Source organism: Solanum stenotomum, chromosome 4 (genome assembly GCF_019186545.1).
Source record: "Solanum stenotomum isolate F172 chromosome 4, ASM1918654v1, whole genome shotgun sequence".
NCBI lineage: Eukaryota > Viridiplantae > Streptophyta > Magnoliopsida > Solanales > Solanaceae > Solanum > Solanum stenotomum.
Genome location: NC_064285.1, coordinates 65,621,108 through 65,646,316, shown reverse-complemented (window position 1 = coordinate 65,646,316; position 25,209 = coordinate 65,621,108). Strand labels below are relative to the sequence as shown.

The 25,209-nt window shown below is 31.3% G+C and overlaps 2 protein-coding genes and 2 pseudogenes across 2 annotated transcripts; 3 read left to right on the top strand and 1 right to left on the bottom strand.

The window, feature by feature from the left end:
- Positions 1 to 4,142: 4,142 nt before the first annotated feature.
- LOC125862239 (ethylene-responsive transcription factor ERF017) lies at positions 4,143 to 5,207 on the top strand. The gene has a single exon (XM_049542270.1). The coding sequence runs from the start codon at positions 4,226 to 4,228 to the stop codon at positions 4,976 to 4,978; it is 753 nt and encodes a 250-aa protein (XP_049398227.1). The 5' UTR covers positions 4,143 to 4,225; the 3' UTR covers positions 4,979 to 5,207.
- Positions 5,208 to 14,645: 9,438 nt separating this feature from the next.
- LOC125862229 (oligouridylate-binding protein 1-like) lies at positions 14,646 to 21,093 on the top strand. The gene is made up of 12 exons (XM_049542259.1): positions 14,646 to 14,800; positions 15,061 to 15,122; positions 16,241 to 16,343; positions 17,433 to 17,509; positions 17,584 to 17,645; positions 17,735 to 17,822; positions 17,928 to 18,003; positions 18,116 to 18,146; positions 18,904 to 19,023; positions 19,386 to 19,471; positions 19,700 to 19,873; positions 20,633 to 21,093. The coding sequence occupies exons 1-12, from the start codon at positions 14,717 to 14,719 to the stop codon at positions 20,873 to 20,875; spliced, it is 1,206 nt and encodes a 401-aa protein (XP_049398216.1). The 5' UTR covers positions 14,646 to 14,716; the 3' UTR covers positions 20,876 to 21,093.
- On the top strand, positions 15,194 to 15,336 carry LOC125863467 (U2 spliceosomal RNA; annotated as a pseudogene).
- On the bottom strand, positions 15,249 to 15,372 carry LOC125863478 (U2 spliceosomal RNA; annotated as a pseudogene).
- Positions 21,094 to 25,209: the final 4,116 nt, after the last annotated feature.

The following is a 25,209-nucleotide window of genomic DNA, read 5'->3' as shown; positions in this document are numbered from 1 at the left end:
TTTTCTATCTATCTTTAAATTCCTTCTTTTCCCGTGAATATTTTAAGATATTTGACTAGATATTTCTTTCTGATATAATATTTCTATTAACTAAATTCTCTTTTCTTCACCGGATCAATACTAACTTACCTACTTCTACTCTTACAGAATTCAACAGGGCCGATACCCGATTCTCGATCATCCAACCCAATGTTAATTTTTAAATTTATTTTGTTTGTTATATCAAAGATGCTCTATTTTAGTAAATTATAAAATTAAAAATACTCAAAATTACTATATTTGAACAATAAAAATAGACCTAAAACACTCCATAAATAGACAAGCAAAAGGACCAGAAAGTGACATGTTGTCAAAGTGGGTCCCACAATAAAGCAAAAAACGCTGACATGTCAAATTATGTCCAAACTACGTGGCATTTATCTTAATTAACTTATTATTATACCCAGCTTCCTAGACACAGCCAAAAAATATTACTACTATTATCCATGAGAAAAATGAGAATGAAGGATGTATACAGAGTATTTACGGTGTATATAAGTAAACACTTAAATTTGCATAAAGTTAAATAAGTAGACATATGTGTCATACGTGACGTTTTATATGTATTATGTCACGTAGGACGTATGTTTCTACTTGTTCAATTTTATATAAACTTAAGTGAAAGTATAGTAAAATTAGCCGTTTTATTTCTTAAAAAATGTGTCAAGTTAAATATAGTCAATTATATAGCAATTAGTACCATTTTATATGAGAGGAGGAAATATTTAGATTTAAAAAAAATATATTTTTGGTACAAGAAAATCGAATCAATTTGAATGCGGTCTCGATAAGTTTCACTTTAGTATAATAGTTCATAAATCACATAGAAGATCAGTGGAAATTATACTAAGCAAATCATGTGCGATGAATTTAATCGAAAAACGCATGCAAATGATATCAAATTCAGAACTCACTATTTAAAAAATTATTTACTCAACCTATCAATTAAACCACCGCAGAAATGACTATATAAAATTATCATTTTGTACTTTGTGGGAGGAAAAAAATACTTCAAGGCCTAGTGATATTTATTCATAAAAAAAAAGTAAAGATTTTTAGTTCAAACTTTGTCATAATTAATTAGATGAAAAGAGTAGGAGAATTCTTGTAATATTTCTCTTCTTTCAAGTCCACACGCTGATGCTGATATATATATATATATATATATATATGAATTTACAACAGTCTAATTTGATTTTTTTAAAAAACTTTATACAGTAAAGTAATAACATATAACAAATAAATCAATGGTTTAAACGTGGTACCTTTTTTCTTATATTATATGGTATTTATTTATTTATTTATTTATTTTTATATTTTGATAGTAACAGATCTAGTCAGGTGCATTTAGTCACATGAGCTCCTTAGATGACACCATATTTATTGCTTCCACATGTTAAAGACGTTAGCTCTTACGTCCGCGGTATACGCCAAACTAAAATTTAAAATTTATGAATTTAGAATTTAATATTTTAAAAAATATTTGAGTTGATAGTAACAGTTCAAATCAGTGCATATAGTCACCTGAGCTCCTTCGATGACATGTATTATATTTATTGCTTTCACATTTTAAAAATGTTAATTAGTTTTGACGTATGCTGTAAAGGCGGTATTAAAATTTGATGTTTTGAAACTTAAATGATCGAGAAAAAAAGTCAAATGGATCAAGACAACGTCCCTTTGGGGACATCTGATAAATTTGGAATGATATAAAGAAGATTATAATAATCCTTACTATAGTGGTTGAGTCATAATTTTTATTAAGGAACGTCAAAAGAAAAAAAACTTCGCTACCTAGGATTGAAGATGCAACTTTGAGAAAGTTTTGCAATACTTAACTATTGTGTGAACCTTCAACCAGTATCAAGAGGTACGAATACCTATAAAACTAAATTTGACTTATAAATATAATATAATTTTCACACTCCTCAAGGATAGGTTCGATCGATCCGCCCCTGGTCCTTGTGCAAGAATGGCCACACAAATTGAGAAATGATCCTTTAAAATAAAATAAAATAGAGGCGATACTCAATCTACATATAACAGTTTTTTCATGCGCTATAACTCTATAATGATAGCGCATGATAAAACTGTGTTATACGATCCTTAAATCCCGCCCACAACATCTTCTTCCTCACTGGTCCTTCTAATTTGATTTTTTCAAACAAAACCTTAAATTTTCAAAAATAACCTTTTTATTTTATCGGAAAGTAATTTCTTTTTTATTAGTAAAGTTGGTTAATTTCTAGTCATAACAAGAAAATCAAATTAAGTAAAGTAACACGCGTAATTAAGAAGTAAACATAGTCTCACTAAGCATGCTTAGCTCCTTTAATTATTTTTTCTACAAATACTAGGATTAATTATTGACTTTTGCAATGACCAAAGGACAAAAAAATAATATTAATATTGACTAAAACTCCCTTTTTTTTTTTTTTTTGACTTAACTAAGAATTCATCCGTACTACATTTTATTATATTTTTTTAGAACGTACGTACCAAAGATAGATTATATATTACTTTTGGACTCGCATTTTTCGTATTGTCCTAACAATTTTTTAATCATAAAAAATCATAATATTTATTGATAGTATAAATAACAATAATTATATACAACATATAAAATCAACTCTCTCGTACATATGTGTGTGTGTTAAAATAAAAAATTAAATTTCAAAAAATAAATTAAATTAAACTTATAATTTGGAAAACATGTTGTGTTTAATGATAAGAATTTAAAAATGAACTTGTTAAATTTAAATCATAAATTCACCTCGTCCTAATAATACTCTTTAAATCTTTAATTTATGTATGTCCATCATGTGTCCAATACTCACATTAGAACTTGACTAAATTCAAATTTACGATAAAAAATTTCACATTAAAAAATAAAACACTTCTTTACAAAAACGATTTTGCATCCAAAGGACTCGAACCTAATTCTATTGCCCTCGATATAAATGAAACAAACGATTAGATAAGTTGGATCAATTAATAGTACTTATCATAAAGGACAACAAGTGGGTGAATATAAACAAAGAAAAATGTCAAAGTGGGTTGCATAAAAAAAATAAAAAAATACTGACGTATCATATTACGTCCAAACAAGTGGCATCTCAAAAGCGCATATATATTCTCTCCGTCTCAAATTATCTCTGATATTACTTTATACGTCTCTTAAAAACTTATTAGAACGATTTTTTAACTATCTTACTCTCATTAATATCTTAAAATATATATATTTTTATTCATTAAACATTTACTCTATTAAGGTGCTTGTAATTTTTAAAAACAATTATTAAAAATAAAATGAAAAATATAATTTTTTTCGTCTTAATATTTAAAATGACAAATCATTTGATATAACTATTTTTAACAATAATCATAGATGAGATGAAAATATAAACATGTAGACGTATTAAGAGAAGAGAAATAAGATGAAGAATGAAATTATACGTGACAAAGTGAAGTAGTCTCCATAGCAGATAAAATAAGGAAATCGAAACTGAAATGATATGAGCATATAGAGAAGAAATGCACAAATACATTAGTGATAAGGCAAAAGTACCCCCTTAACTAAACTAAAGTCCTATATTACCCCTTGAACTTTTTTCTTTTTTGTAATTTTATACACATTTTTTTGCCTACGTGACCTCCAAACATCTCTCACACACCTCACCTAAGTGGAGTCACGGAACGTAAGCCAAAAGGTGCACGAAAAATGAGTTTAGGGGTAATAGGACCTTAGATTAGTTAAAGTGTGTCTCTGAGATTTCAATCATAATCTAGAAGATTGACTATAGGAGGTTTAAGAGATGTAGAAGTAAATCGAATTTTTTTTTAGTTAAGTTGATTACCTCAACTATATTATTTTCAAAATCACGATGGATAATTTGAAACGGAGAAAAATTAAGTTATACCCCAGCTTCCAGGATACAACCAAAAAATATAATTTCATCCCCCACGAGGAAGTTAAATCAAACGTGGTCCTCTTCTTCCTCTTTCATCTTCTTCTAAAATACCCCTACCGCGTAGTCCACAACACGGCCTGTTGACCTACACTCTCACTTCACTCTCACACAACATATATATAGAGCCGCCAATTCCAAATTTTAACAACAACCCACATCAAATTTCATCAATTTAACTTCAATTTCAAAAAAAAATCTTTAAAAATTGATTAAAAATGGTGAAACCCAATTCAAAAAATACAGAATTTTCACCTTCATCGTCATCGTCATCGTTGTATCGGGGAGTAAGGAAGAGGAAATGGGGGAAATGGGTATCGGAAATTAGATTACCTAATAGTAGAGAAAGAATTTGGTTGGGTTCTTATGATACGCCGGAAAAAGCTGCTAAAGCATTCGACGCCGCACTTTTTTGTTTGCGGGGTAAAGGGGCTAATTTCAATTTCCCGGAAAATCCGCCGGAGATTATGAACGGAAGGTCGATGACTCCGTCGGAGATTCAATCGGCGGCGGCACAGTTTGCGAATAATACAGAACCCGAGCTTATCCGGGTCGGACCGAGGGAGAATTCGGATCTTTCTTCTTCCTCATCGGAAATATTCCGGGCGGAATCGCCGTCGGTGTCAGTTTCCGATAGAGTAGAAAGTGAAAAGACGGAAATAACCTTGGGTAATGATTTTACCAATATGTATCGGGTGGAGTCTCCGGTTTCCGGGAGGGTAGAAAGTGAAAAGACGGAAATGTCCTTGGATAATGGATTTATGGACATGTTTTCGTCGTTGGGGAAGGTTAATGATATGTCCGATTTCGGAATTTTTCCGGGGTTCGATGATTTATCGGGTGAATTTTTTATACCACCACCGCCACCACAACCATCGCAAATGCCTAATTTGGAATCATTAGAAGAAGAGAATTATTTGAACTACGATGGATTTCAATCACAAGGGACTTCATTTCTTTGGAATTTTTGAAGGATCTAAAAATTGTTACATTATATTCATTAATGGTTAATATTATAAGTATAAAAATTAGAAATGGTACTAATAATTAGTATTAAATAGTACTTTATTTCTTGATTTTGTGGACACTTCTAGACATTTTTTTGGTTGCTAGAATTGTTACAACATATGTGATTTTCTATACATAAGAGGATGTACTTTTTTGACTAATCGATATGAAAATCACTTTTTATTAGTAAAATTGTTTGGAAGAGAAATTTATTTTATTATTGATTGAGTTGGATAAAAAATAAATAACTAAGTGCTTGTTTGTATGTATTTATGAAAACGTAACTTATAAATCAAAAGTTAAAATTCATAAGTAGATGATATCCTACTTAAAAGGACGAAGGAGGTGTATACATATATATATACATATTTTCTTGTATATTATATTTCCATATTCCATATATGCTTAATTATCTCCCATATATATATATGTGTGCGCGCGTGCATGATATATTAGTATTAAAAACACTTTTTAACTTAATAGTCCTTAATGGTTAGAGATGGCAATTGAGGACGGGTAGGGGAGCTTCTCAATGAGGCGGAGCAGGGCTAGGAAGGGCAAAAGATAACTTTTGAAAATATTTCAATGGGACAAGATCGGTTTGGGTTTGATATAGTTGATCAGTGGCGGTGTACGTGAGTACTTTTTTTTCACTATAGTGTTAGAGTTATGGTAGGATTTTTTAATTAAATAACATTTATTCCGTCTCAAATTACTTGATATGTTTATCTTTTGCACAGTTTTTAAGCAAAAGTTAATAAGGGAGTAAAAATTAAAACTTTTTTAGTTTTCATAATGCTCTTGGTTCTTGCTTGGGAGGTAAAATGAAATATTTTTGTTTTAAAGTGAAACTACAATTTTCTCCATTTTTTTGACAAAAAACAAAAAAAAATTGCGAGCAAATATATGAATCTAGAGTGACTACAATGGAGTAAAGGTTAGAGCTTTTTTTCAGTTTTCTTGGTTCATCGTTCTTGGGGGTAAAAATAAACATACGCACGCACGCACGCAAACACAAATTTTAAAAGTTATTTTGGGTAGAAAATATAATATTTTTCACCTCACATCATTGTAATAATGGAGAAATATAATAATATTTAGTTAATTGTAGCATCCTTTCTTATGTGGCTATTTATTTTGTTGCCTCACTTATATTCTGATGATTATCATGAACCAACATTATTATTTTTATATTTACTTTTTATTAATCATCTTTCACTATTTTTATTATCGCATTAATTGAATATTCTAAAATCTTTCAAACAGTCAAACCTTCTATATTATGCAAAATTTATTGTTGTGTGTTTAAAAAAAGATCAATTGTTTTGGTGTTTTTCTTCAAATTTCGAGCACTAAAACTAATCAACAATATTTTAATATCACTACATCAACTAATCAAATTCAGTACAACACTATTTCAATATCAATATATAATTTTTTTAAAAGAGTCAGGTTTTATTATTCTGAGTTTCTAACTTCATATTACTATATTTTTCATTAAAAAATTCCATTGTTTACATTTTTACTTCATAATGTTCACGTATATCCTACCTCTGCAGTCATATGTAGGATTACACTTATTATGTTATAATTATTCATGAATTTATATGTGTCAACTAAAAAAGGCCTCTATATAAAGTTTGGCTCTAAGCACCCACCCACCCACACATGCATGTTAAGACGGCCCTAATTAAAATCTTAGCAGATCTTGACTTGTCCGTCTGAATCCACTCTATTGTCATCCCTATTTATAATGGTGGTTATTCAAGCGAAAGGTACGTCCTACATAACAACTATTAGATGAATAATGTGAATTGACAGTGAATGTTGGATTGATAAAGTCCAATATACAAGATTAAATAAAAGAAAAAACAATCACATTTGCTAGAACATACAAAAAAACACACATTGAGGATAAGATAAAAGAAGATTATTAAATTGGTTTGATCATATCTTATGTAAATCTAAAATTGCACTAGAGAATGTTATTCTGAAAAACTTATATATTATTAACATCAATATGAATTTTTAATAAATATGGAGCACAAAGAGAGAAAAAAAGATTCATATGCAACTTTTATTAGTTAAAGGATAAATTATCTTGCTTATACGTTAATTTTGAACCTATTACTTTTGTTTTGAGAATTTTTGTGGTGTAAATGTCTTTTTCAGATCTTCTAATATAGTTTTATGACAGAAAAAAGAGAGATTAATTTTAAATAAATATAATAAAGTAATTAATTTATTTTATTTGTAGATGTATTAACTATGTGAGGCATCTAAAAAAATTGCTGACTTTTTGTTTAGTATCACTTGTCTAATACTAGTTTCGTCCATTTTTAATTATCATTGTTTTCTTTTTTAGAGTCAAACTATAAAAAGTTTTCACTAATACTTTATGATGTATTTTTTCATTATATTGATATGTAGAAATTACGATTTATTGTATTTTTCGTATAATTTTTGAATATCTAGATTTTTTGTTTAATATATCGAATTAATGTAGTTTAATTTCACTTTGAAAATTAGTCAAATTTACTTTCGAAAAGCATAACATGATAATTAAAAAGAGCAACTTTCACATATAACAAACATAAAAATCATATTTGTATGTTATAGTTATAGTTTGCATAATTGCACTCCATAACAATTTTTTTGTTTGCTATGGAGCTTTTGATATGTATAATTCACTAAAAACATCCAGATTTATACAAATTGTTCAGTTTTGTATAAATTCATTTACACATTGTAATTTGTATAATAAAATATGTATATGTATAATTATAAGTGTATAAGACGAAAATATATGTATTTGTATTTGTACATATAATTTTCTCTCGCTTTATACAAAGACAAACACATTTTATACCAAAATGTATAAAATGACTAATTGTATATCGAATCAGATGGCAAAAATATGAGATGTTTGCTGTGAATTACAGTTAAAATAAACTAAGGCTATAGCATTTAATTTGAATTAATAGTTTGCTATTTCATACAATTTTCAAGGATGGACGGAGAGAGTAATGGTCAAAAATGAAAGTTCCAATTATGATAAATTAATTATTCTTTTCTTGTTTTTTAAAAAAATAACAAGAGAGAAGTACATTAATCATAATTTTAACATTACAATAAATTCATGTCAAATATACAGATGATCTGGACATTTTTAGTCAAAACAAATTAAGTAATAATTTGACTAGAAAGTTTTACACTTGTCAAATCTACATAAATACAATAACTTCTCCTCTCCAAATTTCATCTTCTAGATAATTATGACAAGCACACTTTTTTAATTAAAATTATTAAATAATGAAATGGCATTCGTAATTTATAGGGGGTGTGCATCAGTTGGTCCGATTTTATATACTATCCATTTGATTTATCAATTTTTAAATACGTAGCAATAATCAAACCAACAATATATATTATTTCATCAATTTTTAGTTTATCAATTTTGATCCTTAACGGTACTTTACGGTTTAACTAATAAGAAAATGCGTATAAAATACACACATATGACTTCTCCAATAATTTAACAGGACAAGACAATAATGTAACTTTATAAAATGCTCATAAAATAGAAACAATAAAAACTAACACGAAAAGAATTATACAGGTGTAACACAAAGAGAAATTTAAGAGGAATAAAATTCTTACTTTAGGCTTTGACATTTTGTATAATGTGAAGTTGTAAACTCAAAGTCACTATAAAGTGTGAATTGAAGGCTAAAGAGCGTAGACAACAACTAGTAAGTTATTGCGAATAATATTTAATATTTATGTACAGGTAAAGTAGTAAGTTACTACTGTCTCAATGAACTATCGATTTGTCCAATAATTCAATATTAAAAAATCACGATTGAATCGGTAACCCAATAATGTTTCTTATAAATCCATTAAAAATCGTTAGCCCAATAGCAATAAATCAATAACATTTTTTTGATTCGATTTATTGATCGACTCGATTTTTTGCACACCTCGAATTCATATAATTTTAAAAGATAAATAATAATTGACCAAAAGTAATCATATTAACACCACCATAACAACGCGGCAAAATGAATGAAATTAATTCACTTTTGATTAAATATTTCAGTTTCGACTATTTTAATCAGAGAAACCTTTTTTTTTAATTTTATTTTATAAATTTACTGCCACTATTCTTCCTAGGCACTCAAGCTAAATCTCACTCCACTATATAAATTCACACATTGCACGCAAGGTAAATCACACTAAGCAAATTCCATAACAAGCTCAATCAAGAAAACACTGCAATTCTCCGTCCCCACTGAATTATTATCATGCTCAATCAATTCGCCCAGGCTCGTCAGTCCTTCAAAGTAAATTGCATTTCTTTCTACAACAGGAGATTTTACAAGACATAAATTTGAATTAATTGAATCTATCAAAGTTGAATATCATATAATTTTTTAATTCAAATAATTTAGAAGACAGAGAATAATTGACCAAAAATAGTCATATTAACACCACCATAACAACGTGACAAAATGATTGAATTTAATTCACTTTTGACTAAATATTTCAATTTCGACTCATTTAAACAGAGAAACTTTTGTAATTTTTATTTTATAAATCCGCCGCCACTATTCTTCCTAGGCATGCAAGCTAAATCTCACTCCGCTATATAAATCCGCACATTGCACACAAGGTAAATCACACTAAGCAAATCCCATACATTCAGAGGAAGTTGCATTTATTTCTACAACAGTAGATTTTACAAGACATAAATTTAAATTAATTTAATCAATTAAAGTCGAATATCATATAATTTTTAATTCATATAGTTTTAAAAGAAAGACAATAATTGACCAAAAGTAATCATATTAATACCACCATGGCAACGTGACAAATGAATGAAATTAATTCACTTTTGACTAAATATTTCACTTTTGGCTCATTTAAACAGAAAAACATTTTTAATTTTTATTTTATATATCCGCCACCACTATTCTTCCTAAGCACACAAGGTAAATTTCACTCCACTATTTAAACCCGCACATTGCACGCAAGGTAAATCGCACTAAGCAAATCCTATTCAACAAGCTCAATCAAGAAAACACTGCAATCCTCCTTCCCCACTGTACTATCAGCATGCTCAATCAACTCACCCAGGCTCGCCAATCTTTCAGAGTAAGTTGCATTTCTTTTTATAACAGTTGATTTTACAAGACGTAAATTTGAATTAATTGGATCCATCAAAGTTGAATTTATACAGAGAATAATTAACCAAAAATAATCATATTAATACCACCACAACAACACGACAAATGAATGAAATTAATTCACTTTTGACTCATATAAACAGAGAAACCTTTTTCATTTTCATTTTGTATATCCGCCGCCAAGCACACAAAGTAAACCTCACTCCACTATATAAACTCGCACATTGCACGCAAGGTAAATCGCACTAAGCAAATCATATACAACAAGCTCAATCAAGAAAACACTGTAATCCTCCTTCCCCACTTACTATCACCATGCTCAATCAACTCGCCCATGTTCGCCAGTCCTTCAGAGTAAGTTGCATTTCTTTCTATAACAGTAGATTTTACAAGAAGTAACTTTGAATTAATTGAATCCATCAAAGTCGAATTTCATATAATTTTTTAATTCATATAATTTTAAAAGACAGAGAATAATTGACCAAAAGTAATCATATTAATACCCACCATAATAACGCGACAAATGAATGAAATTAATTCACTTTTGACTAAATATTTCAATTTTGATTCATTTAAACAGAGAGATTTTTTTAATTTTATTTTATTAATCCGCCGTCACTATTCTTTCTAAGCACGCAAGGTAAATCTCACTCCACTATATAAACCCGCACATTGCACGCAAGGTAAATCGCACTAAGCAAATCCTATACAACAAGCTCAATCAAGAAAACACTGCAATCCTACTTTCCCACTGTAGTATCACCATGCTCAATCAACTCGCCCATGCTTGCTAGTCCTTCAGAGTAAGTTGCATTTCTTTCTACAACAATAGATTTTACTAGACATAAATTTGAATTAAATGAATCCATCAAAGTCGAATATCATATAATTTTAAAAGACAGAAAATAATTGACTAAAAGTAATCATATTAATATCCACCATAACAACACGACAAATGAATGAAATTAATTCACTTTTGACTAAATTCAGTTTTGATTCATTTAAACAGAGATACCTTTTTATTTTATTAATCCGCCGCCACTATTCTTCCTAAGAACGCAAGTTAAATCTCACTCCACTATATAAACCCGCACATTGCACGCAAGGTAAATTCAACTCGCCCAGGCTTGCTAGTCCTTCAGAGTAAGTTGTATTTCTTTCTACAATAGTAGATTTTACAAGACGTAAATTTGAATTAATTGAATCCATCAAAGTCAAATTTCATATAAATTTTAAAAAACAGAGAATAACTGACCAAAAGTAATCATATTAATACCACCACAACAACACGACAAATAAATGAAATTAATTCACTTTTGACTTATTTAAATAGAGAAACCTTTTAAATTTTCATTTTATATATCCGCCGCCACTATTGTTCTTAAGTACACAAGGTAAATCTCACTCCACTACATAAATCCGCACATTGCACACAAGGTAAATCGCACTAAGCAAATCATATACAACAAGCTCAATCAAGAAAACACTGTAATCCTCCTTCCCCACTTACTATCACCATGCTCAATCAACTCGCCCATGCTCGCCAGTCCTTCAGAGTAAGTTGCATTTTTTTCTATAACAGTAGATTTTACAAGACGTACATTTGAATTAATTGAATCCATCAAAGTCGAATTTCATATAATTTTTTAATTCATATAATTTTAAAAGACAGAGAATAATTGACCAAAAGTAATCATATTAATACCCACCATAACAACGCGACAAATGAATGAAATTAATTCACTTTTGACTAAATATTTCAGTTTTGATTCATTTAAACAAAGATACTTTTTTTAATTTTTATTTTATTAATCCGCCACCACTATTCTTTCTAAGCACGCAATGTAAATCTCACTCCACTATATAAACCCACACATTGCACGCAAGGTAAATCGCACTAAGCAAATCCTATACAACAAGCTCAATCAAGAAAACACTGCAATCCTCCTTCCTCACTGTAGTATCACCATGCTCAATCAACTCGCCTAGGCTTGCCAGTCCTTCAGAGTAAGTTGCATTTCTTTCTACAACAATAGATTTTACAAGACGTAAATTTGAATTAAATGAATCCATCAAAGTCGAATATCATATAATTTTTTAATTCATATAATTTTAAAAGACAGAATAATTGACCAAAAGTAATTATATTAATATCCATCATAACAACGCGACAAATGAATGAAATTAATTCACTTTTGACTAAGTATTTCAGTTTGATTCATTTAAACAGAGAAACCTTTTTTACTTTTTATTTTATTAATCCGCCGCTACTATTCTTCCTAAGCACGCAAGTTAAATCTCACTCCACTATATAAACCCGCACATTGCACGCAAGGTAAATCGCATTAACCAAATCCTATACAACAAGCTCAATCAAGAAAACACTGCAATCCTCCTTCCGCTCTGTACTATCACCATGCTCAATCAACTCGCCCAGGCTTGCCAGTCCTTCAGAGTTAGTTGCATTTCTTTCTACAACAGTAGATTTTACAAGACATAAATTTGAATTCATTAAATCCATCAAAGTCGAATATCATATTTTTTAATTCATATAATTTTAAAAGACAGAGAATAATTGACCAAAATTAATCTTATTAATACCATAATAACAACGCGACAAAATGAATTAAATTTCTTCACTTTTGACCAAATGTTTCAGTTTCAATTCATTTAAAGTGTGAGACCTTTTTTAATTTTTATTTTATAAATTCGCTGTCACTATTCTTCCTAAGCACGCAAGGTACACTATATAAGCCCGCACATTGCACGCAAGTTAAATTGTACTAAACAAATCCCTCACCGCAAGCTCACTAAAAAAACATTGCAATCCTCTGTCCCCATTGATCATCATGCTCAATCAACTCGCCTAGGCTTGCCAGTCCTTCAGAGTAAGTTGCATTTCTTTCTACAACAATAGATTTTACAAGACATACATTTGAATTAATTGAATCCATCAAAGTCCAATATCATATTTTTTTAATTCATATAATTTTAAAAGACAGAGAATAATTGACCAAAATTAGTCTTATTAATATCATAATAACAACGCGACAAAATGAATTAAATTTCTTCACTTTTGACCAAATGTTTCAGTTTCAATTCATTTAAAGTGTGAGACCTTTTTTAATTTTTATTTTATAAATTCGCTGTCACTATTCTTCCTAAGCACGCAAGGTACACTATATAAGCCCGCACATTGCACGCAAGGTAAATTGTACTAAACAAATCCCTCACCGCAAGCTCACTAAAAAAAACATTGCAATCCTCTGTCCCTATTGATCACCATGCTCAATCAACTCACCCAGGCTTGCCAATCCTTCAGAGTAAGTTTCATTTCCTTCTACAACAATAGATTTTACAAGACGTAAATTTGATTTATTTGATTTCATCAAAGTCGAATATCATATAATTTTAAAAGACAGAGAATAATTGACCAAAAGTAATCATATTAATATCCACCATAACAACGCGACAAATGAATGAAATTAATTAATTTTTGACGAAGTATTTCAGTTTTGATTCATTTAAACAAAGAGACCTTTTTTACTTTTTATTTTATTAATCTGCCGTCACTATTCTTCCTAAGCACGCAAGTTAAATCTCACTCCACTATATAAACCCGCACATTGCACGCAAGGTAAATCGCACTAAGCAAATCCTATACAACAAGCTAAATCAAGAAAACACTACAATCCTCCTTCCCCACTGTAGTATCACCATGCTCAATCAACTCGCCAGACTTGCCAGTCCTTCAAAGTAAGTTGCATTTCTTTCTACAACAATAGATTTTACAAGACGTAAATTTGAATTAATTGAATCCATCAAAATCGAATATCATATTTTTTAATTCATATAATTTTAAAGGACAGAATAATTGACCAAAAGTAGTCTGATTAATACCATAATAACAACGCGACAAAATTAATTAAATTTCTTTACTTTTGACCAAATGTTTCAGTTTCAATTCATTTAAAGCGAGAGACATTTTTTTATTTTTATTTTATAAATCTGCCGTCACTATTCTTCCTAAGCACGCAAAGTACACTATATAATCCCGCACATTGCACGCAAGGTAAATTGTACTAAACAAATCCCTCACCGCAAGCTCAATAAAAAAAACACTGCAATCCTCCGTCCCCACTGATCACCATGCTCAATCAACTCGCCCAGGCTTGTCAGTCCTTCAGAGTAAGTTTCATTTCTTTCTACAACCGTAGATTTTACAAGACGTAAATTTAAATTAATTGAATCCGTCAAAATCGAATATCATATAATTTTTTTATAGGAAAAAAAGTTATATATATTTTATTAATTTTTAAAATTTTTTATTTTTCCTCCAATAAAATGATCTAACCTCATACCAAATGGGGCATATAAACACCATATCTATCTTCCATTTCAATCTTCTGTTTTACTGTACTCTTCCCTCTTCTTTGAGGGTTTTTTTTTTTTTCTTTTTTTTTTTTTTTTTCAATTTTTTCAATCTAAAGTTTGTATTTTTTTTTTCGGTTGAAGATGATGCAACAACAAAGGCTGAGACAACAGCGAGGATTGATGCAACAATCCCTTTATCATCCTGGCCATATAGCATCCCCTCAGGTAAATTTTCCATTTTTCCCCTTTCAAAGTTTTCATTTTTTTTGCAATTTCATGTTTTGGTTTAATTGCTATTAGCTAATTTGGTCTGGGTTTTAGTCATTAAGGGAGCAAAGTTGGAAGGCTTGGGGGATGGGATGGTTTTATCATTTGAAAAGATTTGTTTTTTAGTTTTTGAAGCGTAGGATCTTGACATGTTTAGATTTTCCTTTTCTTCTTTGTAGATGTAATTTCACTGACATTCTACTAATATTTATGTACAGATAGAGCCCATCTTGAGTGGAAATCTGCCTCCTGGGTTTGATTCAAGTACTTGCAGGAGTGTGTGAGTGCCTTACACATTTTGTATCTGATAATTATTTCTTGTCTAACTTTTCTGCAGTTATAACTTATATGATACCTTTCTCGGCCTTTTGGCCGAGATAAAGTGTAGTATATGTTCTTATCAGTTTTGAGGTTATAAGAATGATAGTTTGAACAATGACGCGTCATTGTTCAAACTATCACTCTTATAACCGCTGAACTGATAAGAACATATACTACACTTTATCATGGCCAAAAGGCCGAGAAAGGGTGCTCTTGTCAGAAGGTAGGACAGCAAAATGAGTGGAGTATTTAAGCTGTTTTGGTGGCAATTAGCTGTTTCCACTCTAGGTTTTCTCTTGTTAGAAGAATGAAATGAAAGTAAAGGAGAGACATATCCGAGAGGGAATATGGTTTTCCTCCTTTTTTTGTGATGTGGAGGGAGGGGTCAGGGGACAATTTTAAAGACAGTGTAATTAGGACTATCTTGATCATCCAGTTTCATAAAAAAAGGAGTATTCCATTTGGCAAGGACTTACTTGCATTGACACATGACTAACTCGCCAATTACCCCTATGCTAGCTTATTTTATTCTTCTTAAATTGTCTCGAATTACCTACGGAGTTTGAGGGGTTCTGTTTTATCCACATAGTGAATAGCTTTGGAATTAAAAAAAGAAGGCCCGCTTAGTTTCATAAGTCTAAATGATTTGGGGCACAAAATCTGCTGTAGATGTGAACATGCCACCTAAGGAAAGACAGTGACCACTGACTTGCCACTTGACATTCCCCAAAAGAAGCCGAACACTAGCCTTTTCTCAATTAACCTATCAACTATTGGTGAAGCCTGAAGATGAAATTACAGCCTGATCATTTAATCATCGTTCCAAAACTCAATTAAGATGGTTGCTGCTGCTTGGAAATAGAAAATGCCATTCTGGCAATCTACCCTTATGTGTGACAATATACTCATTTGTATCTCCATAATGATGCAAGCACCCACGTACAAGTTAATAATTGTTCTTTTATCTATTTCTTCTATGAATTTTATTTCTCAAGCAAGCTGTTCTTTATACTTGCATGTGGAATGGTTATTGTTGAATTTTGATAACCTTTTTGCTTTTGACATGATCAAATACAGGTATGTTGGAAACATCAGTTCTCAAGTCACGGAACAACTTCTTCAAGAGGTTTTCTCAAGTACCGGTCCCCTTGAGGGATGCAAGTTTATACAGAAGGACAAGGTATGATCTTGTTTTACTTGCTATAAAAATCTCACTCAACTACAATAGTACATTTGATCACTGTGATAGTTCTTTACCTCATCAAACATGTTATGTTTTTGTTATTTGGTATGTGTTGTTGTTTTATGGTACTTGTGCATTGGAGAAAGTTTAAATTGTGATGGGAGTTCAAAATTTACCAATCAATTTTGAGCTCTTGTAGATGAAATTATGTCAGTCTGAATCCATTGTTGTTTTTCTTTTAACAAGTTATTCATAGCTATATTATTGGTCTTTTCCTTGATTTTCTGTTTCTGAGTTAACTTGTCTAGCAAGAACAAGGCAGATTGGGGAAGGATGGGCAATCAACAAACCAAAACTGACCTAGCTTGACCTTGTAGCAGTCCTGTATTTCTTAGTGTTGACTGTTGAATCTAGTTCAGAAGAAATTTATATATCTTTGTCTAGAGTTCCTATTGATAACTTGGATTATCGTGCAATACTTTCGAGTACATTTATTTTATTTTAAGGTTGTAACGCTATGAAGCTCTTTGATTTGTTGTATAATCTGTGCTAAAGGTCACTACAAGTTACTGGATGTTTAGGAATAGGTGAAGACGTGAAGTGTCTTTAAAACTGTGTAACTTTCCAGATATTTGGTTTTATAACAGAAAATCATATTAATCTTCATTAGTAGTTGAATATTTGGAGTGTTTTTCTGATGTCATATCTACATTACTATTCTCCGCATTAATATTGATCATATTGTGTTCCAATTTATTAATCTTGACAAGTGAGGTACATCCTAATGGTAAGGACCCCCCGCCTCTAACCATAAAGTTGGAGGTTCAAGTCTCCTTGGGAGCAAAGGGGGAAACACCAAGGTTGGACTTGGGTGTCTCGTAATTATTTTTAAAAAATTCAATCTTTAATTGTATATTATTAATTACATGCATTTTATTGCAGTTTAGATTGCCCGTAGAATACTGAGTCATAAATGTATAAACTAGTAGTTCATCTCATGTCTGAAAATGGTTTTAGATTATCCCTTTGGTTGTTGTGTGATTAGTAATTACTAGAGTGATAGATGATGATTCTCTTAAAATGCAGTCGTCCTATGGGTTTGTGGATTATTTTGATCGCCAATCAGCTGCGCTTGCTATCGTGAGCCTCAATGGAAGGCAATTGTAAGAGCTTAAACAAAATATTGACTTCATAGTTCAATATTTGCTGCATGGTTTGGCTGACTTGTAAACTGCAGGTTTGGACAGTGTATAAAAGTTAACTGGGCTTATGCCAGTGCTAAAAGAGAGGACACATCAAGTACGTATCTTACACACCTCCATTTTCGACCCTCTTAATTTTTTTACATTATTTTGTCAAGTACTAGAACTGTTTCTTCTCACTTACAGATCATTTCAACATATTTGTGGGTGATCTTAGTCCGGAGGTTACAGATGCCACATTGTTTGCGTGCTTTTCAGTATACCCTAGCTGCTCGTACGTTCCACTCTCTGTTTATTTTGTACTATACACATTCTGCTGGCATTCATATTTTGAAAATGGATGATAATACACAATGCTACATTAATGTTTTTCTTGTAGAGATGCAAGAGTGATGTGGGATCAGAAAATAGGCCGGTCTAGAGGGTTTGGGTTTGTTTCCTTTCGTGATCAGCAGGTATTAAGCTAGCTAAATACTATCTTATGATCTTTGCTATGATTGCTCATCTTTACAACCCCCCCCCCCAAACAAAAAAAATGAAAGCGCTCGTTATGTTTGTTTTGTGCAGGAAGCCCAAAGTGCAATAAATGACTTGAATGGTAAGATCAAATGTTTGGTCTATACTCTATATCTTGTTTCTCCATTCTATATCTCTACAATTTCATCAGATTAAGACCATGGTGTCAGTAGTCATTTTTTTTTACCATCCATATACTATTGGAAAAATGCAGTTGGGCTTATTTATATTCCTTACGTGATACGTTGGTTTGATGGTGGACATATATGTGAATTGGGAAAAATGCAGTTGTGCCAGTTTCTCAAAAAAATGCGGTGGTGACTATTTATAGTCCATATGTTGGTTTGATGGTAGACGTATATGTGAAACCATGGTGAGTGAAGGTGTTATAAGGGACGAGGTAGTCCTAACTCCTAAAGAATGAAGTATAGAAGGGCCTAAAGTTTTTCAGGGATCCATGTAGACTTAGCGAGAGATAGATACAATGGAAGAAGCATATAGAAGAGTGAATTCTATTGAAGACTCCCCTGGTTTATTTATTACATATTGAAACTTAGGGTTTGTTTGGTCTGCGGGCAAAGTTATCCCGGGATTATAGTTCTGGGTTCACCTCCCAGGTGGGAAAATAAAATAACACCAAGTTTGAGGCATTAATTTTGTCCCTGGATTAGTTACACCTTCAACCAAAGTATAAATTTAATTTCAAACTTAGTCTTGGGATATCCCACCTTATCCCATGAACCAAATGACCCCTAATAGTGAATTCTATCGAAGACTCCTATGGTTTTCTTTCTTTTAGTGTTACCTAATTGAATTTTTTTGCTTATTGAAAACAAAAGGCAAGTGGCTTGGAAGCAGACAAATCCGCTGCAACTGGGCAGCAAGAGGTGCTGGAGCCGGTGATGACATCCGGGGTTCAGACGCTAGAGGTGCTGTTGAATTGACAACTGGAACATCAGGTTGGTTATGTTGCATGCTTATTTTGGCTACTACTGCTTTTGTCTTCTCCGCATACTATTTCAACTTCTGATGGCTGAGAGTCTCTACTCATTTATATTTTAAACATCTGTATGTTTCCAGTATTTTCCGTATCAATTAGCTTCAGATTTCATGTAGGATCTTTGAGTATAGACTAGAGCACGTGCCATATGTTATGAATTCCATGCTATATACATAAATCTTCTATCAAGCTACTGTGAGGTTGTGAACTATAAATATGAAATGAAGTGTTTAGATATGCATGATGGTTGGCCTATCCTTGTTTATTATGAGAACTTGTATTACGAATATCTTCATGTCATTTATTTTTTCTTATATGTAGATGATGGTCAACAGAAGGCCAACGAAGATGCACCAGAAAATAATCCGCAGTACACAACTGTATATGTTGGCAACCTTGCTCCTGATGTAAGTACCGGTTGAACCTTTGAACCTCCATTTCTTATGAACTTATTATATGCTGTAGGGATCAGTCACCACTCTTGTGGAATATTACATTCTTTATGGGTCACCAGAGTAAAAGGAAAGTCCTAAAATAAATTGGGACAGGGGGCTATCACATAAGCTTTAGTCGGGAGGAATTTATTTGCAATTATTTAGAATATCTTGTTGTTCTGACATCCAGTTGTGTTTCAGGTCACTACCATTGACCTCCATCGTTATTTTCATGCTCTTGGAGCTGGTGTCATTGCTGATGTCCGTATTCAGCGAGACAGAGGTTTTGGTTTTGTCAGATACAGCAATCATACTGAAGCAGCTCGAGCAATTCAATTGGGAAATGCTCGAATCCTCTTTGGTAAACCCATTAAGGTACTATGTTATACCGTGACATGAATTTTTTGGCAGTTCATCTATATAGTATGTCTAGTTTTTTTTATATCCCCCCCTCCCCTCCTCCTCACACACAAAAAAGTGATTAGAAGAGCAATTAGAATTGTTATCAGAGGAGATCTAGGATTTCAGAGTAGGGAAGTGGAACATGTAATGCTTTCTCTCTATATAGGCATAATACATAAACTAGCATTCAAATTGGCTTCAACTGAAGCACTCAGACTCAAAGAGTTGAAGTGCTTACATGCCAGCTGTAGTCAAGCTCGAGTGTTGTTTATGTATTATGCCTTCTATATATTCACTTTTACCTAGTTGTGACATCTAAGACCTATTTGGAGACGCAAAGATGTAAAAGACAAAAGACTTTACACCATGAAAATGCAGAAAAACAATTGTCCCCATTCCTGCTGTGCTTTTGATTTCGGTGGTGGGAAGTCATCAAACTTTCCGGTGCACCTTGTTTTGTTTTGATGTTAGAATGTAAGACTTACAGCATTTTTTTTCATAGAAAGTGATTTCCTATGCATCTGTCGATGGTGTTTTGCTTTGAAATGAAACTTAGCCTAATGTTTAGGTTGAGAAGCTGCCATGCAAGTGATTTCTTATAGATAAATTATGTAATGAGCTAGTAGTTGCTGATGTTGCGTTGAAGGCATGAGTAGAAATCTGAGAATAGTAGTGTCTTCTTCTGTTTCTCTTAACCAGATATTATAACCTTCATTCTGTGTCCATCTGCAGTGCTCATGGGGAAGCAAGCCAACTCCACCAGGAAGCAGCACTAACCCTCTACCACCTCCTGCTATCGGACAACTCCCTGGTATTTCAGCCATGGGTCTTGCGATGTACGAGAGGCAGGTTGCTTTGGCTAGGATGACTGGTATGCAGACTCTCATGCAACCCCAGAGACAGCGAATTGGTGCTGCTAGTCAGGTTCTGTATGATGGTGGCACTGCTTCGCCGCAGCTACCGATGTACTACTAGTTGTTGATTCAATAAAACAACTTGTAAACACCTGTTGTTGCTACCTTCTCTGTGCTATTTAAGTGATAGAATCCTTCTCTTTTCCTATCTATTAGTTAGTTTTCTTCAGCTACCTTCAATACCATCAGACAGAATGTATTAGATATGTAGTTTGTATTCTGTTTGAAAATGAAAGTTATAATATCTCTTTGGAAATACAATAACTTCATTGGATTAAATTCGGACCGGAAAGTCCCATATTGTGCGGTAAAGTGCTTCTTAACAAAGGGGACTATCTCGAGAGTTCTAATTAAGAATGAAGTTGGTTTTTCATTTTGATTGTTGTCTGTTCATAAAATTTTTAAAAATATTTAGGAAACAAATAGTGTGTTCGGTATGGAGGAAAATATCTTTATTTTTTTACTATATATGGTTGTAAGTTTTTTTGAAAAATATTTTGGGATTCTTATGCATATCTACTGCTGACAATTTTTTTGTCAAACGACCGTATGTATATGTAATGTATCGGTATTACATAAGTAGTATATATTCATATATAATTATTTATTGAAGATGTATATATATATATTGTTGTACAATATTTATACATGGCATCAATTCATCTTTCTTGACGAATTAAATTTTTCGTACAATCTTGACCAATTCATATTTTTTCTTAATAGTGTCAAATTTTAGATACATGCTTCTCTTAGTTCAAGTCTTTTGATATATTTTTCACTTGAAATCAGTTTGACTTACGAAAACAACGAATGCCATTTAATTGGTTGTCACCAATGGACATTCAATATCTGAGTCAATCACACACATAGTTCAAAAAAATTTAATACACACAAAATATTGGGATGATTTCCTGTTTCGTGAAACATAAATTCCAAAAACATGATGTCCATCTTCAGAAATTATAAGTATCATTTAACAAGTCGTTACTTATGGACCCTTAGAATTTGAGCTCAAATATAGAGGGTCACATATATTTCAGAAAATTCATGGATTAATACACTAGAAAAATTGAGATAATTCTGAATTACTGTTTTGTGACACATAAACTCCACAAAAATCAATAGTATTTGTCTTTTGAAAACAATGAATATCATTTAATAGGTAGACACCAATGTACCCACAAAATTTGTGTCCAAACAGAGTCGGTTAGACATATTCTAAAAGAACTATAAACTAATACACACGAAAAATTCAAATTAATCCCGATTTCCTGTTTCACGAAACATAAACCATAAAAAAAGTAACACCCACCTTTTGAAAACAAGTATCATATAATAGGTTGTCCACCAATGAGCCCACATAATTTGATCTTAAATAGAGTGGATCACACACATTTTTAAAAAAATTAATGAATTATTACACACGAAAAATGGAGATAATCCCGATATCCTGTTTTGCGAACTATAAACTTCAAAAAAAGATGTATGCCATTTGAAAATAATGAACATCATTCCATAGGTCGTCACTAATGGACCCACAAAATTTGAGCTCAAATAAAGTCGGTCACACACATTCAAAAAATTAATGGATAATATAATATACACAAAAATTTAAGATAATCATGAATTTCTGTTTTATAATACATAAACTTCAAAATTAGTGATGTACGCATTTAAAAAATAATTAATATTATTTAATAGATTTTCACTAATGTATCCACAAAATTTGAGCTCAAATAGAGTCCATCTGTCAGATTCTAAAAAAATCATGGAGTAATACACACGAAAAATAAAAATAACTCTAAATTTCTATTTCATACTCATAAACTCCAAAAAGTAGCATTCGTCTTTCGAAAATAACGAATATCATTTAATAGATTGCCATTATTCAACACACAAAATTCGAGCTCTAAAAGGCGGTAATACATATTCTAAAAAAAATTATAGACTAATACACACGTAAAATTGAGATAATCTCGATTTCCTATTTCGTAACTTATCAACTCCAAAAAAGCAATGCTTGTCTTTCAAAAAGAATGAGTATCATTTGGTAGATCGTCTCTAATGGATCCATAAAATTTAAGCTCAAATAGAGTCGATCACACATATTTTAGAAAATTCATGAACTAATATTACACAAGAAAAAGTGCGACTAAGTTGATTTTCTATTTAATGACACATTAACTCCAAAAAATGTAACGACGTCCCTTTTTCGATTTGAAAATAATGAGCATAATTTAATCGGTCATCACCAATAAATCTACAAAATTTGAGCTTGAATAGAATCACTCACACATATTTCAAAAAAAAAAAAACCATTAATTAATAAACACAAAAAATTGAGATAATTCTATATTTTTGTTTCTTGACGACACATGCATATTTTTTCATATTCAATTTTACTTTTATTACTCTATAATAGAAGCGATAATGTGAGAAGGTTTGGGTTACCCTGCTTAAGGGTCAATTTGGTAATTTCATTCAATTTCAACCTACTATCATTTTATCCCATTTTTGCCACACTCTTATAGAACTTGTCTACTCTTTCACCTTCCTTCGTCTCTTGTCCCAACTATAAGATGAATTCTATTTTAGTGTTTTCGTTTGTTCAATTTCGATTTAGTGATAAGTAATTAATCCTCAAAATATTCCCAAAAATTTCCTATTAAAGAACAATAAAATACCATAAAGAAATGTAATATAATGCTCGAGATTTCTTTATGAAGTGTGAGTTCGAGTCTTTTTTTATATTTTTTTATATTTTTGCGTGAGTATACAATTTCCTATCCTATGAAGCCTATCCAACACGACTTCAAATTAATAAAACCACTTTAAATACCAAAAGTTAAAAATTACAATTGTTCTATTACTTTACATGGGTATCAAATGTTTCAACTCTCTACCTTCGTTCAATATTATATTATATTATGTTATGTTTCTTCATTCAAATTTATGTGATACATTTCGAATTTCAAAATTTAAACAAGTATTTTTTAAAACTGTTTAACTATTAAAAAACAAAAAATCTCACATAAATTAGATAGTATTATATTATATTATATTAATTAGTAGAAGACTTTGAGTAAGGTGGGAACAAACGTGACTATTGTAAAGTCTTCTTTGCAAAAGATATATTTTATTTCCATTTATTTCTAAATAATAATAATAATAATAATAATATTACTACTTTCTTGGCAACAAGTAAGTCCACCCCTTACCTAATATTTGTCTGCCCACTTGGCTATGTCTTTCTTATGACCACGTTTTTAAATATAGGCAGAGTTATAATTCTTTCATTATTCGGTAAGTATTGACTCGATTAATTCAGATATGAATAATATATAAAATAGAAAAAATTCTTAATGAAATATTTATCCTTTAATAAAATAATGTGTTAATTATTATTTTTCGTCACTCTTTTTTTTTCAAGGTTAAGAGTCTATCGAAAATGTTAGAGGTAAGATCTATCGTATGCTGTTTTTTTTTAAATCTTATTTATAGGTATACACCGGATACGTTGTTGTTATTGATCGAACTCTGAAACTTTTAGTTGAATCCAATCTATCCCATTATATTGTGTTTATTCATTTTTCTTTTTTAAAAAATAATTTTTGTCCGTGTTTTATTTTTCAAAACCGTGTGGTGGATAGGACGGTGGATTTTAATCTTTGTTTTATCTTTTTTTTTTCCTATTCTTTTCTTTAGAGTGGGGGTTAATAGTGGACCTTTTAATTATTAAAAGAAAAGGGCAAAAATCATGTTGGGGATATTATTTTCTTTTTTTCTTGTGGGTTTTGGGGGTGGTGGTGGTAGGGTAGAAAGTTTGGAGATTACGGATAAGGGTAGAAAGTTAGTAGATAGTTATTTCGTGTTTTTATTACTAGAATGTTCCAATCTTAGGATGGATGGAGCTTCTTATTGGTCGTTGTATTAGCATATTCTTGTAGCCATTGATTTTGTTTCTGACTATCATAGTTTACTGTGTTTAGGTGACTGCACCTTATTCATGTTGATATTATGGTTGCTTGTATAAATGTTCTGCACTACTTTATTATAAGCTGTCACGTGCTTTGTTTTGCTTGAGTAGAGGATCATTCGAAAACAACATTTCAAAGGTCTGCATACATTTTATCTTCCCCAGACCCCACTTTGTGAGATTACACTAGAATGGTTGTTGTTGTTGTTGGGGGTGGCGGTGGTGGTGGTAGGGGGTCGACAACAATGAAATTTATAATAAGAGAAAAATCCATCAAGCTTGAAAGGAATGGACAAGCGTAGGCTTAATAGTGAACACAAACCCCCTGCTTATAGATATGTGATCAATGACTTAATAAAAGAAAGATATCGAGAGAAAGTCTTACCTTGTGAGGGGGAGGAGTGGGGGTGGTGGTGGGT